General features: G+C 31.5%; 1 protein-coding gene and 1 long non-coding RNA gene across 2 annotated transcripts in view; one reads left to right on the forward strand and one right to left on the reverse strand.

Moving 5' to 3' along the window:
- The window catches only part of LOC136982808 (uncharacterized), a 43,779-nt gene that overhangs the window by 9,653 nt on the left and 17,292 nt on the right, over window positions 1-16,834 (forward strand). The window lies entirely within an intron of this gene.
- On the reverse strand, window positions 41-14,685 carry LOC136982802 (serine/threonine-protein kinase NIM1). The gene is made up of 5 exons (XM_067279326.1): window positions 14,341-14,685; window positions 5,078-5,180; window positions 2,325-2,611; window positions 1,852-2,120; window positions 41-1,317 (listed from the first exon to the last, which is right to left on the reverse strand). The coding sequence occupies exons 3-5, from the start codon at window positions 2,608-2,610 to the stop codon at window positions 532-534; spliced, it is 1,341 nt and encodes a 446-aa protein (XP_067135427.1). The 5' UTR covers window position 2,611; window positions 5,078-5,180; window positions 14,341-14,685; the 3' UTR covers window positions 41-531.

The following is a 16,834-nucleotide window of genomic DNA, read 5'->3' on the forward strand; positions in this document are numbered from 1 at the left end:
AAAGAATATATATAGTTTTTATTTTATTTTTTTTCGATACAATATATATATATATATTTCGATCTATTTTGACGTCAACGGCAGTAACTTATGTAAATATTACACGGAAGCTTCCAATCACAAAAAAATAAGTTTTCCGCCATCTTTTTATGTAGGCACTCTATTTTTGTTTTTTTTTTTTTTTTTTTTTTTTGTAAGCATCACAATGTAAACTAAAGTTTCGGCAATACGAACAATACACTCTTGTAAAACATTATTTCGTTAACGGAGTTATACAAGACCTTCTTTAGATATGTAATATAACAAGTTGTTGATCTACCATTGAGCTAAATCTGGGAGGAAGGATACGTATAAAGTATTAAGTTACGAAAAATCAGGATTTAATACATTCCGCCTTTGGAATTTTTCATATAGTTTCGGATAGTCTGGAAGGATTGCGATTTCGATAGACATTAACAAATAATTGTGTGTATATATATATATATATATTTATATTTATTTATTTATAGTAATATATATGGTATGTAGAAACTAAAAGATATTACATGTTTTTGATTTTTTATGACCGGAAAAGGGTTTCCTTTTTAAGAATCTAAATCCCTTTTCACTATGCTTCGAGGTACTTGGATTACGTTGGGGTAATTGTGCAGAAGATACAGATTCTGTCACTTCACCTTCTCTGTTCTGCGAAGGACAAGTCTGTAACTTATGCAGGATGATTCTGTAAGTGCCCGTGACGTTGGATCTCGATCCTTTATCGGCACACTCTTTTAACATCTCTTCGGTGATTCCCAATTCTTTCAATTGTTGTCTGGTTTCTCTCTCTATATCACTAAAAGGTCCGTCGGGATTGGTGTTAATACTATATTTAGTTAGTTCGGATGGAAAGTGTTGGTTCCTCAACCATTCTGTGTTTTTAATCTGTTCTATGGTATAACGATAATGGGGTACTATCTGAAGGATTCCTCTCACTAATTGACAGCAAGAGTCGCTAACGTATTGTGGTATAACGTAATGACCTTCTAGGATTAGTTTTTTGAGAGCTGCGACAGTTTGAGCTTTAAAGGGCATGGAACCGGTAACCATGAAGTACAGCAACACTCCCAGTGCCCATATATCAACGTAAGCTCCGACGTAATTTTCGTCCTTGAAAAGTTCGGGTGCGGCGTAAGGGGGTGAACCACAAAAAGTACAAAGAGCTTCCTCTCGTTCTCTCACTTGAGTGCTGAATCCGAAATCACCTACTTTAACTACGTTTGGCCCGGCGAAGAAAACATTTTCGGCTTTCAAATCTCTGTGGATGATGTTTCGTTGATGCTGCAAATATATAAATCAAGTTTATAATAATATATTACGCACTAGAAGCGGCGTTAATCTATTCCGAAAGCCTATTAATGCGTTTACGGGATGTAAAGCGGCGTAACGTAAACAAATACAAGTCGTAACGACACGGACAAGCCGTAATTAATATTGTTTTCAAACCTTGCCGAGTTATATTTATGGTTTCGCTCACGCTTAAAACATCTTTACCGCGTTTGTACGCCTTATTTGGATCATATCCTTGAACGCATTAAGATTCACTAGACTCTTTTAGTACATTTATTCCCAGGCAGTATTCATTAAGGATGAAAAAGATACAAGATGGATGCGACTGACACATCACAAATCGTTTTATTACGTTGGGGAATTTGTAAAGTCAAACTTAATAAAATTTAATCGCCTTTGCTATATAAACTTCGGTAGGAAAAATAGAAGAGAACGGAAATTAAGCATCGATAAGTAATTTATAATTCGGACGATGAAACGAATTTAACGACTGATATCGCGTCAAGATAACCCTTTTCAACTTACCATATGGTCTAATGCAGCCGTAACTTGAGCGAATATATGTTTTGCTTCCATTTCGGGAAATCTCCCATCTGTGGATATCCTATGGAAGAGTTCTCCCCCGTTGGCATACTCCATCACCAGATAGATTTTGGTCAAAGTCTCCACCACTTCGAACAGCCGTATTATATGAGGATGATGCAGTCCCTCCATGCTAATTATTTCCCTGCTTAACATTTTTTGTGTTTTCTGGTCCAGTTTCGATTTGTCCAAAATTTTAACCGCTACTCTCTCTGTTAAATACAATAATTAGCATTTTAATCTTCTAACGCTATTAAATTATCTAAGTTATCTAAATATAGGCTTACATCCCGACTTACTCGAATTTTCTAACATTTAAGAATCAAAAAAAATAAAATTTTATATAGCCTACTATTTATTTATGCATTTAAATGAATCAGGCTCGTTATACGAGTTCTTTGTTTTAATTTATTCACCTTTACTTAAGCAATGAACGGCCGCTTTGACTTGAGAAAAATTTCCACTCCCGATGTCACCTCGAAATCTGTAAAATCCCACTCGTCTTCCTAGAGTTATCTCTTTCTGCCATTTCTCGTCGTTGTTTAGTCTTTGTAAGATCCTTTGATACGGAGTTAACTCCACTTTGTCCAAAGACGTGGACGAGGCGCTGTGATTGTCGACACTCCCCGAACTCGAACTGGTGGCCTGAGAAGTAATGGAAGGTCGCTGATCAACCAGCGGTGAAATGCGAGCTGCTGGCATCCTAGAAACGTAAAATTCGTTTTCATTACAACAATAGGAGCGATCGCGATCGAGAACCGATGCTAAATTATCGGAATCGTTTTATGTATGCAAAATATTGGAAGATTCGTCCAATGAAAATCGATGAGAAATCGCAAAGAAGAAAAACAAAAACTGTGCCGTACCAATTGCTGAAATTCAATAAACATCGCGTGAGAAAACTAAACTAAAACAGGATTTATGGACATAGGAAATGGAAGTGGAACTTTCCAATTTTCTAAAACTGAGAAACTTACTTTTCTGCCTTTAGTTTCCGAAAGTAAATGGAAACTTAGTTTAATCCATTCAAAAGTTCTTTGTAAGTGTCGTCGATAAGAAAAGCAGATAATCGCTGAAGAATTAAACGAATATTTTTTTTTATTACTTTTATAACAAAATAATACTTGTAAACGTCTTCTAATCTAATAAAATAAACTAAATCAACGTTAAAGTTTCGAGTTTCGAAAAGATTAAGTTTGGTATTTTCCTTCTGTTTCAGGAATCGAAAATCAATCTTCGTAAACTTGATTTTATATCAGATCGTCTCTTCATCGCATTAAAAATTACGAAACAAAAACCTAAAAGGTCTCTCTCTCTCTCTCTCTCTGTTACAATTAAATAAGCCTTCACGTAAATTTTATTTAAATAACAACAAAAATTGTTTTAAATAAATCTTTACAAAATATATTCCTATCAGATTACAATAATATGTTACTTTTTCGGTCAATACGAGCTTATAAATTTAAGAAATTTTTTGTTTTAAATTCTGTTTCAAGGTCGACTCCATCTTTGATGGATGCTGGCTCTTCTTCTTCCTCTTTTATAACACGGAGGTTATGGAGTAGCGGCTTTGTCTCGACGAGATCTAGATGTTGGCTGTATTATATTCTTTATATATATATATCCCATCGTGAAACTTGAAGCCGAATTCTCAAACGTTATATACACTCCTTTCTTGTATTATAATAGTAATTTAATCCTGTAGAAACTTCTCCATCCATTGTATAATATAAAAGTTTATAGTTTAATTTCTATTAAGTTTAAATTTCTATCAAATATTGGAAAATAAAGCCAGATATACTAATAACAGGCGGTTAATCGTTCATTTTTTGTAGTATCAACAGAGCGAAACCTATATTTTTCGCTTGGGAGTAAACATCCGTAAGATGAAATTTCATCGTAAGGTCCGAGTCAATATTCTGTATCTAGCGAGACGTCCATCATATCGAATTCTTCCATTATTTATAATAATAATAATAATAATAAAATGTAACGCTCGCAGCCGTTCATATACTTAATTAGAAAAATCTGGAGTAGATATATAGAAAAATTAGGAATAAAAACGTGAATAATTAAATGCAGCGATTGTGCAGAGGTTTGTACGGTACGTGATAACGGGGACAGGAAATGTCCTAATTGACGAATTAGCCTCGGATACTTCAATATCTCGAGAGTTTGTAGCAATTAGGGATTCGAGGGTCGATCGTAAATGGGTCAGGCATCGACCAGGACCTTAAAACTATAATATATTAGGCTTGGAAGGTAGAAAGAAAAAAGAATTCGCACCTGAACCTCCTAGGGATTTTGGCAACAGAGCAACAACATTTTAAGACGTTCCCGCACATTTCTACCATATTTAACTACAGATTTATGTATATTAATTTAAGCAATAATTGTAGGGACTAGACTAAATCACATTCCAAATGTCACGGTGCAGATGCATTTTAGTACAGTTTACCTACCGCAGTTGCTATAGAGATATCGATCACGAACCGCGAATTTCTGGCGGAAACAATTTTTTTAAAAATATATAATATCATTTGTTTTACTAGGTTAACACAAATACCTTCGAATAACTAGGAATTAGCAAAATAAATCTCGTTTCAGTTAAAAAAAAGAAAAAAAACTGAAGTGTCGTTAATGATACAAGCTGCGTTAATGATTAATAAACAACGAGGACGCCATAAATCCAATTTCAAAGAAAATTAGAGAGAGAAAGGAAATTAAATTGCATTTCGTTCTGGCTAGGAGGATGAAATCTGCAAAGCTTCTTACGTCGAGTGATGACGAATCGATGCCATCTTGAGCTTAGAGGATAAATATCGTAAGACAAGGCCTACATCCACATGGAAGAAAAAAAAGAAAGAACAATTGGGTTTCGCTCTGTTTCATCCGATAAAGCATTATCCTTAAAACTTATAAATGTTAAGATAGATAAATTACTATTATGATAGCGATTCGATGAGTAGAATAGTAATTTATGTAGCGAAGAAAATTTGGCATTAACTAGATGAACCTCTACACCTATACACGGAGTGATATATTTTATCGCTAGGCCCTATTCTCTAGATGTTATTTTTTTTTTTTTTTCAAACCAGTTAAAGTAATAAATAATTAGTTCTATTTGAATTATGATATTTATAGAATTTTTTTTTTGTTATAAACTTACCTTCTTTCTTGGTTTTATCTTTGATGTTTTACATTTTTTTCCTAAAAGGTCTGGACAACTTCAGGCGGTAAAAATCCATCACGTTAATAGAACTCCATGTAATCTGCAAGAGTTATTACTTTAATATAAATTTCATTTTATTCTGCAAATATTTGCTTAATTTAATTATCGAATTAAAAAAAAAAAAACATCTTTGCCTTCCACTACTTTGTTGATCTTTCTAAGTACCTTTTAAAAAATGTGTATCGTTTTTAATTAAAAGTATAATTCAACTTAGAAGCTCTCTTAAACGTAAACAAACTTCCAATTTTTATTTTTATTTTTTCAACAAATGACTCGTTAATTTCGTAAAGTAAATTACAAAAAATAGCTACGAAACGTAAAACCAAAGGGAATATGAATGACGAGGAATTAATGGGGTGATCCCTCGATGAGAAAGGGACATTTTTCGAAGTAAAAATACTGTTAAAAGGTGTGAAATTTTTCAAATTGGGTTTAAACAGTTTAGATTTATCTTAAGTTGTTAAATATTTTATATAAAACTTGGATTTATATAGGCTATATAAATTAGGTGTCCCGTACACTTAATTTCAGTTAAAAATTAACGAATAATTATTGAATATTACCGTTAATAAATAAAGTTTATAAAGTTAAAAATATACAGTAGACTTTTGATATAATAAAGAATTACGCATAAGTACTGCTATTTGTTATGTGTATATATGAACCCTTGAAGCCAATGAATGAATTATAATGGGTGAAAAGTAAGGTTTAGGTACTTAAAAAGAAAAATAGGAGTTAATTAAATATTTCAACAAAATGAAAATTTGGAGAATTTTAATTACGATATAATTAAAATTTTCGAAATTTATTCGCTTTAAATATTACATTAGATAATGATTTTAAATAAAACACGATTACATGATTTTTTATTATTATAATTATACTAATTAATGTTCTAAATTATTATTATTATAATAGGTAATTGGCAAACGCATTTAAAATGGAATCAAATTATAAAAGATAATTGCTTAAGTTACGATTTAAAAATAATAAAATTAAATAATTAAAATGAAAATGTTATTGTCAAATCATAAAAATTACAAAAATGACTTTAAAAAGAGACAGGGAAAAAGAAGTAATAAAAATAAAGATAAAATTTAAATGTATAGAATGTCTGTTTGTCTGTTCTCTATATTCTTCTAAACCCTTTGACCCACCTTGACGAAGGGTTAATAGGGGAGGGCCAAGTTTTTCAGCTATCTATTTGCCCGCATATCTACTAGTTAATTAATAAAATTAAATTAAAACTTAAAAATTATAGACAAAAAGTTAAATGATTTAAATATATAAATTATGTATTTATTTGTTTTTTTTTTAAATAAAAGAGAAGGTGAGAGACGTTGAATAGAAGGACTTCGATCTTAAATCATCGCACGATTGAAGTTATAAGGTTAACGAAACGAAGGGATGAAAGGCGATCTTAACGGCACTATTTTCGATACATAAACAATCAATTATTTTAGAACATGCGAGAATAATGTCAAATTTTACGTTTAAATATGGAAAAATCGTGATATATTGAGCATCACGATCCCTCCATTATCGGAACACGCAACGCTTTGTAGCTATAGCGGTTAATTACAAAATATGCTATTAAAATCTATTGTAAAGGTGGTAAAAATCAGCAGAGTGGACAATATTGGCTTCACGGTCCACATAAATTCATCAACGATTCTTCCTTCCATCAGATCTTTCGTTAGATAACGTTCCTTTTTTTAGCGATTGTCTAATGGAACGAAAAGCCTTCGGCAGTTAATGCCATTCCGCTCGTAAAATACTCGTTACTTTCCACGTAACTTATTTATTCGACAATTAAACCAAAAATTAAATATTAAATATTAAAATGTCCTTTAATTAAAAACATTTTTTTTTTTCCTCCCCCGAAATTATCAGCCATTTCTTTTCTCTTCTTATTTCGATAACGTTAAATAACTTATTTTCGTTTGTCTCTTCTCTTCTTTTTCGGTAGATCAATTTTCACTAAATTTAATTAAAATCGCCTTCTTGCGCCTTTTTTTAAAGCTAATTTTTTGCTTAAAGCATTTGTAATACGGATAAATATATTTTTAAAAAGAAACGATCGAGTTAAGACGTTTCTTTCCATTGTAACCGAAGAATTCCGAGTGTTTTGGTGCTTTTTTCTTTCTTTCTTTCGGTTCTAAGTTATTAATTGACGATGATTACAATAAAGATAATTTTTAAATAACGAGGAATATGCAAATTTTTCAGGCTGTTATGAATAACAAACGAGTATACCGAGGAAGGAACTGAATTCGATTCTCTTTTAATGTACGGGAAGTCATAAAATGGCACCACCCCGGTCATAAAACACTTACTTTTACGAAATATCTCCCTTTAATGAATAATTTCCTCCTCTCTTTTTTTCCCCTTCTCCTTCTCTCGTCTAAAGCTTCGACGAAAATTCAAATTTTTTAATGAATTTTTCGAGCTCATTAGTTATAAATAAAAACAGATTCGTTATTAGGTACGATATCTCGTCGTTATTTTAATAATTGAGACGAAAATAGTTTCGTATCCTAGCAAAAATTCTCGTCCTTCTCTCGATATCTTCCTCCTCAATTTTCTCTAATAACGAAGAAACTCCTTTAAGAAACGAATTTCGAAAGTAGAAATGTGCATTTAAATGACCGAGAAAGACGGGTAAGATCAGAAATTCTTTCCGTGTATAGCAATCGTTGTAACTGGAAAAAGAGTTATAGATTTTTTTTCCCCCTAAGAATCGTATTTACTTCAATATTCTCAGGTTTTTCTCGATAAAAATGATTTTCGCTACTCTTCCGATCGAATTTTCGAGAACTTTTATATAGTTATCTGCTATTAAAACGTATTTTTCCGATCGTTTGCCCATTAAATGACTGGTTAAAATTCCTGTATTTCTCTCTCTCTCTCTGTTTTTATTAACCGTAAGTACGGATACGAATGGCTAAAATCCAGGCTTCCGATGGTAGATGGCATCGATTATTCCACTATTTATTCTAAAAATACATTTTACGAATAAAGTTATTAAGTTAAAAATCCATTAATTTCGTTTTTTTAGGGAAATTTTCTTCTTTCGAAGGCCAACGATCGAAAAACTTTCCCTAGGAAACGAAAACTAAGACGAAAAAATCTTCGTTTATCCCGAGTTTATCAGAGCGGAAAAATTTCACTTTTTATATTCCAATTTAAAATTATCGAAAAGGAAAATTCGAGAAGTTAAACATTATTTTTTCAAGAAATTTCCATCATATTTTCATTTTTATAAATTATAAACGAATATAAATGACGTTTTCGTCCTTCGGCCGTTGTCTCGTCGAATAGTCGTAGGCCTATATTTACATAACGCGGTAATTCAAATACCTAAACGGAATAATTTCATTCTACGGACTTTCTGACCTTTACGTAATCGTTTCGTTGGCAGAAAAAATAGAAAATTTTCACGCCAATCTATCGTGAGGCGCTCCCGTTATGCACTTACTGTATGCCAATTGATTCGTTCGTACTACAACGTGCATAACACTCGAATCGTGATAAAGTTCATATATATATATTTTTAAACATAATTAAGCATTGTAATTAACCTACCGATATTTAATTAACTATATTAAATATTTAAATAATACAATATTGGGATGACGTTCGGAATGGCGACATTTTCGTGCGTGTATCAACAACACAAGCTTCAAGCGCTTATTAATTATTTCTTTAATTTTCCTTATATAAAATAATTTCTACTCGAGGCCCCTTAAGCTCTAAAGCCTCGATCAACTATATATTTTTCTCACAGGAGAGAATCCTTTAATAAACAAATCGGTTAATGTAACCCTTGGTGCCAAGGTGGTGGCTCGTCTCTGATTCCTGCAAGGAAACAGTGGGGACGCACGTTCTAACCTAACCTGACCTAACCTATTCTAATAATTTGGTTGCTAATAATTATGGTAATTTATTAGAATAGGTTAGGTTAGGTTAGAACGTGCGTCCCACTGTTTCCTTGCAGGAATCAGAGACGAGCCGCCATCTTGGCACCAAGGCTTACATTAACCAATAAATCTTACTCTAAAGACCCGATACGAAAGTTTGACGGGGAAATTTTGACACTTTCCGTAAATATGGCGAAGTGAAAATGTTAGAGGATTTCCTGCGAGAAAATCACTGTGAAAATAAGCTATATACACGTACAGGTAGGCTTTCCGTCGTTTGTAATAGAGTCAGTTGATAAGATCTCTACGCTCGACGCCATCGTCGATAACGAAATTATCTAAACACATCTATAATCTCGTTAATATTTTCGGTATTCTTCTTTCTCTTTACCAATATCGATCCAACAGATCATCCAAGACGATAATTTAAAAATAAAATAAAAACAATGTTCTACCTGGTCTGTTAGAAAATTCGTCCTCGACCTTCGATGCCCATTATCTAACATACCTCTAAGTTTAGATTGGAAAGTGGCTTCGAAAAGAATCAAAAATATTCTGATATGTTTTGTAATTTCTATTTTCGTAAGAAGTTTTGGACGTTTTTGGCAAACTTCCACAATTTGTTTACAGTTCGAATTTTTTTTTTAGAGGGGAGGAAAACAGTAAAACTGACATCGCGGCGTAACTCGTTAACCGAAACGTGCAGGGTCACGTTTAAAATATCCAATAAAAAACACCGTAAAAACTATTTCATTAGTCCTTAAATTTGAAAATATAAAATCGATTTAAGAAGGTACTTCATAACAAGCTATCGGAATATACTTACATTTATAGGAAAACAAGTTAAGTCGAGATAATTGAAAATATCAAAAGAAATATTTTTTAAAAAAATATCCCGAAAATCCAAGTAAAATGGATTACATTTTGGCCTTGAGAATTTCAAAGAATTAATAAAAAAAAATGGCGCGGATAGAAAAGTAGCGACAGAATAATAATGAAACGCGATAACGGTAAAAATTTAAACTAATGGCGGAAAATAAATCATGGAGGATGGCGAAGAATGCAAAATTAGATAAGAGACGAAAACGGTAATCTCGTATTTTCTAGGGAGTTTAAATGACACGGAAGATAGGAGAAATTGTTGAATACGGCCAAGGGGGGGAAATGAAATTAAAAGTTATTAATCTTTATTATAAAACATCGATCGAGCAGTAGAAAGAAATGCTTTTCTTTTTTTATAAGCCGAGTAAAAGAAACTGCTAAAGTTATTAATTAAGTACTGTAGAACGTTAAAGATACCGAGATATAATTAAAAAAGGGGTAGTCACGCGTTGCGTTAAAATCATAAGTATTCGGATAAAAATCGGCAAAAATCAACGTCTTACGTACATGTACGTAGAAGAATGTAAAGTACTACATAGGATAATAAATCGGCGAATAGAAAATTACATAATAATAATAATAATTTGAAGATATATTGATCGGATGCGTTGCACTGATACAACTATAAATCTAGTCTGGTTACGGCCTTCAGACGCTTTCTTCTAGGAAGGAGGTAATCGAGACAACAACAAAAAATTTGTTTATTATAAATTATAAGCAATGTGTTTATCTTAAGGAAATTTTCATGTTAAATATAGTAGCCTATATAGTCGACATTAGCTTAGTTTGAAATGTAGAAGTCTTCGAATTACGCGACTCCTTCGCACTTTCGTTTCTAAATTAACACTCATTTTTATATTCCAACGAATGACAATTTACTTGGCATTCAAATTTTTTAAAATTTTCATAATAATCCTTCAAATACTTTTTACAAAGACGTTATTTCGATTCGTATCTTAAATGGTATTTTATAACCGTTTATTTTTCTTAATTTCTTTCTGTTTTGGTAAGTTATAACCTAAGGCAAACGTTTTATAATCGACGTTACAAAACTTATGAATTTGTAGCTAAAGTGCTTTCCAGATATTGATATCTGGCCATAAATTGAAAAGTAGTGTGGTACCGCCGTGTAACCTATATCGACTACAGGCTATATATACTTTATATAAGAGTTTGATTCTATCTTCTAAGTGTTATTGAAATATCCTACGCAGTAAAGCCCTCTTACTTTCTCGCTCCGACGACTAAAATACGGTTTTTCTAATAAACTTACGTCTATAATCCTTACTAAAAGTTGAAAAATGTTTAGCAGATAGCAAAAAGAAGTCATTCCGCTTTAAAAATGCATTCTTTATCGTTATTATTATATCGAATTTAATTCGAACAACGGTTAGTGAACTTACGTAAAGCACGAAAGAATATATAATAATCAATATTAATCTGTCACAAACGCTCTTATTGATTTAGTAGGTCATTTCACTCCGTAAAAATAATCATTTCAGTTCTTCAAAAACCGTTCTAAACATTTAAACTGGTAAAAATTATTATTAAATTAATTATTTTAATAAATTGCGTTCTACTTTAATAATATTTGCTACAAGATAACAATCCTCAGTATTTGCAACACATAAGAATTATAGTAATTAAGTATCGAGCAAGGTCGCATCCACGCATACAATAGAATTAAGCGCGCAGTGATACACTGGAAGGCAAAAAAAGAGAGAGACGATAATGACAATAGATCAAATATACAACGTGTCATTATACAAACGACGGTCGGTACAGTCACGTTTTGTCATCTCTTCACAATATCTCCTACTGACCTTTAATAAGTAATAAAAGTTAAAGACGGATTAAACGGCGTATAATAGGCAATTCGACCGAGCGTAACACGGTTATTACTTTGTTACGCGTCTTAAAATATGCTAGTTTCGACTGTTGAACCGAGTTACGATCGACTCGACTTTTAATGTTATGTAAATGGGTAATTTTTTACGAATGTTTCTTTTGTTCTTTGCGGTTTTCACCAAGTTCCAACCCTTTAACTCGAATTTAAACGAGATTGTCACAAGAGAATCTCGTTTTTTTAGAGTTACTCGCTTACTAAATCAATGAAAATGATTTAATTTTGGCAAGTTAATATTAATTACTTTGTTTTTTTTTCTTTTACTTTTCTGAAAATTTTCCCGTCATCTACATTTCCGGACAGGTAAGAGAGCGAAACAACTCAGTCACAATCAAGGACGAATACGCCCAAAGTAACACGTCACTTAAAATGAGTTACTTAGCATTTAAAAAAATATATGATACTAACTTTATGTTATTTCATAAAATTCTGAATAATTTAAACTTTCGTACGACTTGTCATCGGTTATGATACTTATTTAATTATAAAACACTGCAAGAGATTCACGCATAGCCTACGTACATTGAATAATACATGTAGCGCATGCAACCGGTACTCGAAAAATCGATTGTTAAAATATCGATTTAAAAATTTGGTATTTAAATATTAAATAACGTAAATAGGTCTGAAAATTATTATTATTTTTTCAGGTAACAATATTCGATTTAAAACAATCGCGAAGAGTCTTTCATTTACCATCAAAGTATAAGACTATAAGTCGTTACTAATCGAACTTTTGTCATTAGAAAAAAGACTTAACGTAAGCTTAAATAATTACTTTAATATAATTAATTGTAATACCGTAAATATGTTTAATTATAAAAGAAATTAGAAGAAAATGTTACGCTGTTACGGAATCGTAAAAATGACTAAAGCGCGGTTGTCGTTATAACGAAACGTTTGTTTAATTACAGGACGTTCTCGCGTTATTTATGTCGTTATAACGAAGTTTTATATATATCTGTGTGTGTAATTATTAAGAGGTAGGTTATATTTAAAGGAATTTGCAATATAGTTAGATTATAACTGAATCGCATTAAACGAGACCATAACTCGTTGTAGCGTAACTTTTCGTTTTAAAAAGGAATTTTAAAGAATCAACTATTTTAAATCGATCGATTGGGATGTGGTGACTTTTCTGTTTACGTCACACACGGGATGAAAGCCGCTTTCGTCCCTTAGCAACGAAGGCAGCCGGTGAAGTACTTCACCATTTCACGCTTCCAGGAATCCGAAAAATATCTCGTATTTTTTTTTTCCTTCCTTCTATCGAATATAATTATAAAAAAACATGTAATATTTGTTCGAGTTCGGGATTCTATTTGTATAGAGTCGAATATTTGCTTAAGGTTATTTTAATATCGTTCGCCACATCCCAAGTTCGCGTGAGGAGGAATATCTGCCAAAAAAAGGAAAATCGGTAAAGCCGTTTTTCTAAATCGATTTTCTATCCGTTGGTCGAGTAAATGTTAAATTTGTGACAGTTTATATAAAGTTTTTTGGACGCTTTCTTTGAAACTTCGAGTTTAGGGAAGTAAAATGAATTGTCTGTTTTCCGCTTGATACCGAAGTAATCGATTAAGGAATCATCCGGAATTGTCTTTTCTGTTCGAAGAGACCTTGACCAAATCAATAAGAAATCTAATTTTCAAATCTGTAAATAATTTCTGATTAAATTTCCATTCAATAACGTGGAATTTTTATAAATAAAATAATTATTTTCCTTATTATTAAATAAATATGTTAAGATTTTAACCGATTTTACCTATAAACCGAGCATTAAAATTCGATTTAAACTCCAAAACTTATTATAAAAATATAAAGGTAAAAGTTAATATAATAGAACAATGAATAATTGACATTTATTGAATTTTATAACACTTCCTTTATAGTAAAATAAACAATAATTCCTTATAATTCTATTTATTCCTTTATAAAATCTGCTTAATCATTAAAAACAAAAACAATCGTCGTTCGATATATTTTATTTAACATTTACGTAAAAAATAAGAATATATTTACTACTATTATATAACACTGTTCTATTTTAAATACTAAAATGGGTATATAACAAATAGTAACAGTTATAAATCGTAGAGAAATACACAGCTAGGGACTATAATTAATTATTCACGTTTAGAAAAATAATGTATACGCGAACGAACGGTTTTTATTGACAGTAATAACACACGTGAATGTGTGGAGAAATGTCATTCGACGATAAGACACTGCCTAAATGTCAAAGATAGCTGCGTGCCTTACGGAACATTTATATTACTAGAATGACAGAAAGATACGCAAGAAACCGCTAAGAATCTTCATTAATTTTATATGCCGAAACACGTATATATATATTCGAGCCAGCGATTAACACGCACTACATGCGGTACTTCCCCCGATTGATCTTTTAAATATAACTAAAGCTATAAGAAAAAAAAATAAATAAAAAGGAAGAGGCAGAAAGAGGAGATATGAAACGAAACGCTTCTCACCTGGACGTGACGCGAAGGAGACGAGCGTATCTCACCTTCATTGCTTCTCCTTCAATCAGTGCCTGTTGCTTACGTCACAATAGCGTTCCCGTAGGCCGTGCTTTCCAAACAACCAATGGTCGATCAATTAGATTCTGGTTGCAAACGCGGCCGCTTGGGGAGCTAGTGCGGCAGGCGGCTTTAGCTCGCGTGTCTCTACCACATATAAATTGATTCCTCTGGTTTCTCCGGACTATAAAGTTGCGAGAAGTTACTCGTAATTAGTCTGCGTTACTCACGTGATACGAAAAACCCAGTCGTGAAAGAATCCATTTGTTTTTTTTCTCCTTCTTTCCTACTTTTTCCTCTGGCGTGCCGTTTGAATGAATACGTGCACGTAGTTTAAATTTTAATCGTATTTGAAGTCGAAGAATTTTCTATATTATGCAATTTCCCCGATTGAATTTCTGTTATTGAAACCGATACCGTGTAATAGAAAACCGAGTTAAGTGAGTTACGAAAAGCAATTTACAGAGAAAGAGAAGCTTCTTCTATTTTATATAATTATATTGAATATTTTTGTGGGTATAAAAAGAAATTAATTAAAGGAGAAAATATTATTTTTATTACGAGTTTCCGAATATAATGACTTACAGTAAAATGCAACGATGTATGATTCTCTCCGAATGAAGTTTATGAGACGTAGCGACGATAAAAATGTCTATAACTGATTTTCAGTCGTCGGAATATAACTCTTACCGCTATTAGATGTATTAATACCAATAGTTGCCTGTCGTTTATAACTTTCCTATTACCTCCCTTAATCAGAAAATTCCATATCTTTAAGAAATATTGTAATTGTGGCACCATTAAAACTCCTTTCTAGAGCAATGGCCGCCTTTAAAAAATCGCTAAAATGAAGGACGTTACCCTTAAGTTTGCATGGAATTTTTTTAAGGAAGTTAAAAAATATTTCGTGTTACATTATAATTCGAGATTTTTTTTTCTATTTAATTTCTTTTTCGTTTATAAATTTTATATTATTTTTTTTCCAATGATGACGGATAATACAAAGTAGAGTATATTGTCATTAAGGTAATATCGATTTTTATGAAAGTAGATAAGGCTGTTCACTTGTGAAATATATATTTAATTTTAGAGTGATGTTTTCCTAGATCTTTTGTATAGGCCTATAATGTATAGCCTTACACTGTACGGAATAAAATCCGTAGTTTCTACTAATTCGCACTTTTGTAAATGAAGAAATTATAAAAATAAGTTTGAATGTGGAATGATCTAATGTATAAAGAATATTCTTTGCAGGCTTGACCTAGAATTAGTAAAGTATTGAAATCTTTCCCCATAAATTATATCATCCAATACAGATACGTTCCATTTCTGTAATTGTCGTAGCATTAAGAGTTCGGCTTTAAAATGGTAAAACCCATTTAAGTACGAAAAATGTGAAGAGAATGTTATTTTACGTGTAAAAAATTTGTGATAGAATATAAGAAAGTGTTTTTATTTTAACAACAAATAAAAATATAAATACTTAATTAAGTTATTCAATTATTAATTATAACAATTATTACACAATTAAATTATTTAAGTAGTATTTATTCTACTCGATTGTATGTCCTAAACTAGTATTTACAAAATTCTAATACATGTGTATATAAGTACTGTCGTGTGCGGAACGGTTTGTTTTCTGTTCAATCAATCGAAAAAATAAAAATTACCCCTTTAAATTTAAATAGTATAATTTATACGGAACTAACTACATTTTGTATTATTAAATGTAATAATTGTCTCTAAAATCATTATTTTAGAGACAATTATTACATACAAAGAATGAAGTAGTAACAGCGGTAGACTTACCTGTTTTATAGTTTGCTGCAAGAATTCTTGACTGATATTCTTCTATTCGCCAGTTGCGTTAGATACGGATGGATAATCAAATATAATTCAGGTTATTTTAAAAATTTATTCGTTCTTGATTATTCTTTACAACAAATTCGTTAAATTTTTACCGTACATTTCTTTCTTATCGGCATAAGTGTTATGATACTTTAAGGTTTAAGTTAATTGTGTGAAGTATGATGTTTATGTATGTTTACATTCGATTTTATCACATTCTACGACCGTATCCAGTGACGTTTTCCACCAATACAAAATTTACTAATGCTCTTTAAACGAATGGATAAACGCCTATCGTAAAAATTTTAAACCTATCAATTATATATATTTTTATTACAAAGTTACACAACTCGACAACCCAAATCGGGTGACGAGACGTGAGGATTTACAAATTATAGTGTAAAAACTGTGTATTAAGCTATATAATTTATAAATCGTCACGTCTCAGCATAGAGATTTAATTTTTATAATTGGATATTATCGTTTTTGATGGAAAATTTAAATAAAAGTATATTAAAACCCAATAAAAATCTTTCCGAAATCGAGATTTCCAGACAAAAGGAGCCGTAATCCATAACTGAAAAATCGATTTTCTATA

This window comes from Centruroides vittatus, unplaced genomic scaffold (assembly GCF_030686945.1).
Source record: "Centruroides vittatus isolate TY-2023 unplaced genomic scaffold, ASM3068694v2 contig_863, whole genome shotgun sequence".
In the NCBI taxonomy this organism is placed as follows: domain Eukaryota; kingdom Metazoa; phylum Arthropoda; class Arachnida; order Scorpiones; family Buthidae; genus Centruroides; species Centruroides vittatus.

Excerpts from the sequence above, each read along its gene's own strand:
- LOC136982802 (XM_067279326.1), bottom strand. The coding sequence starts at position 2,610 with ATGCCAGCAGCTCGCATTTCACCGCTGGTTGATCAGCGACCTTCCATT. Across the intron at positions 2,121-2,324 it reads CGTTCATTGCTTAAGTAAAG|AGAGAGTAGCGGTTAAAATT; the intron begins GTGAATAAATTA and ends TGTATTTAACAG. Across the intron at positions 1,318-1,851 it reads CGGCTGCATTAGACCATATG|CATCAACGAAACATCATCCA; the intron begins GTAAGTTGAAAA and ends ATATATTTGCAG.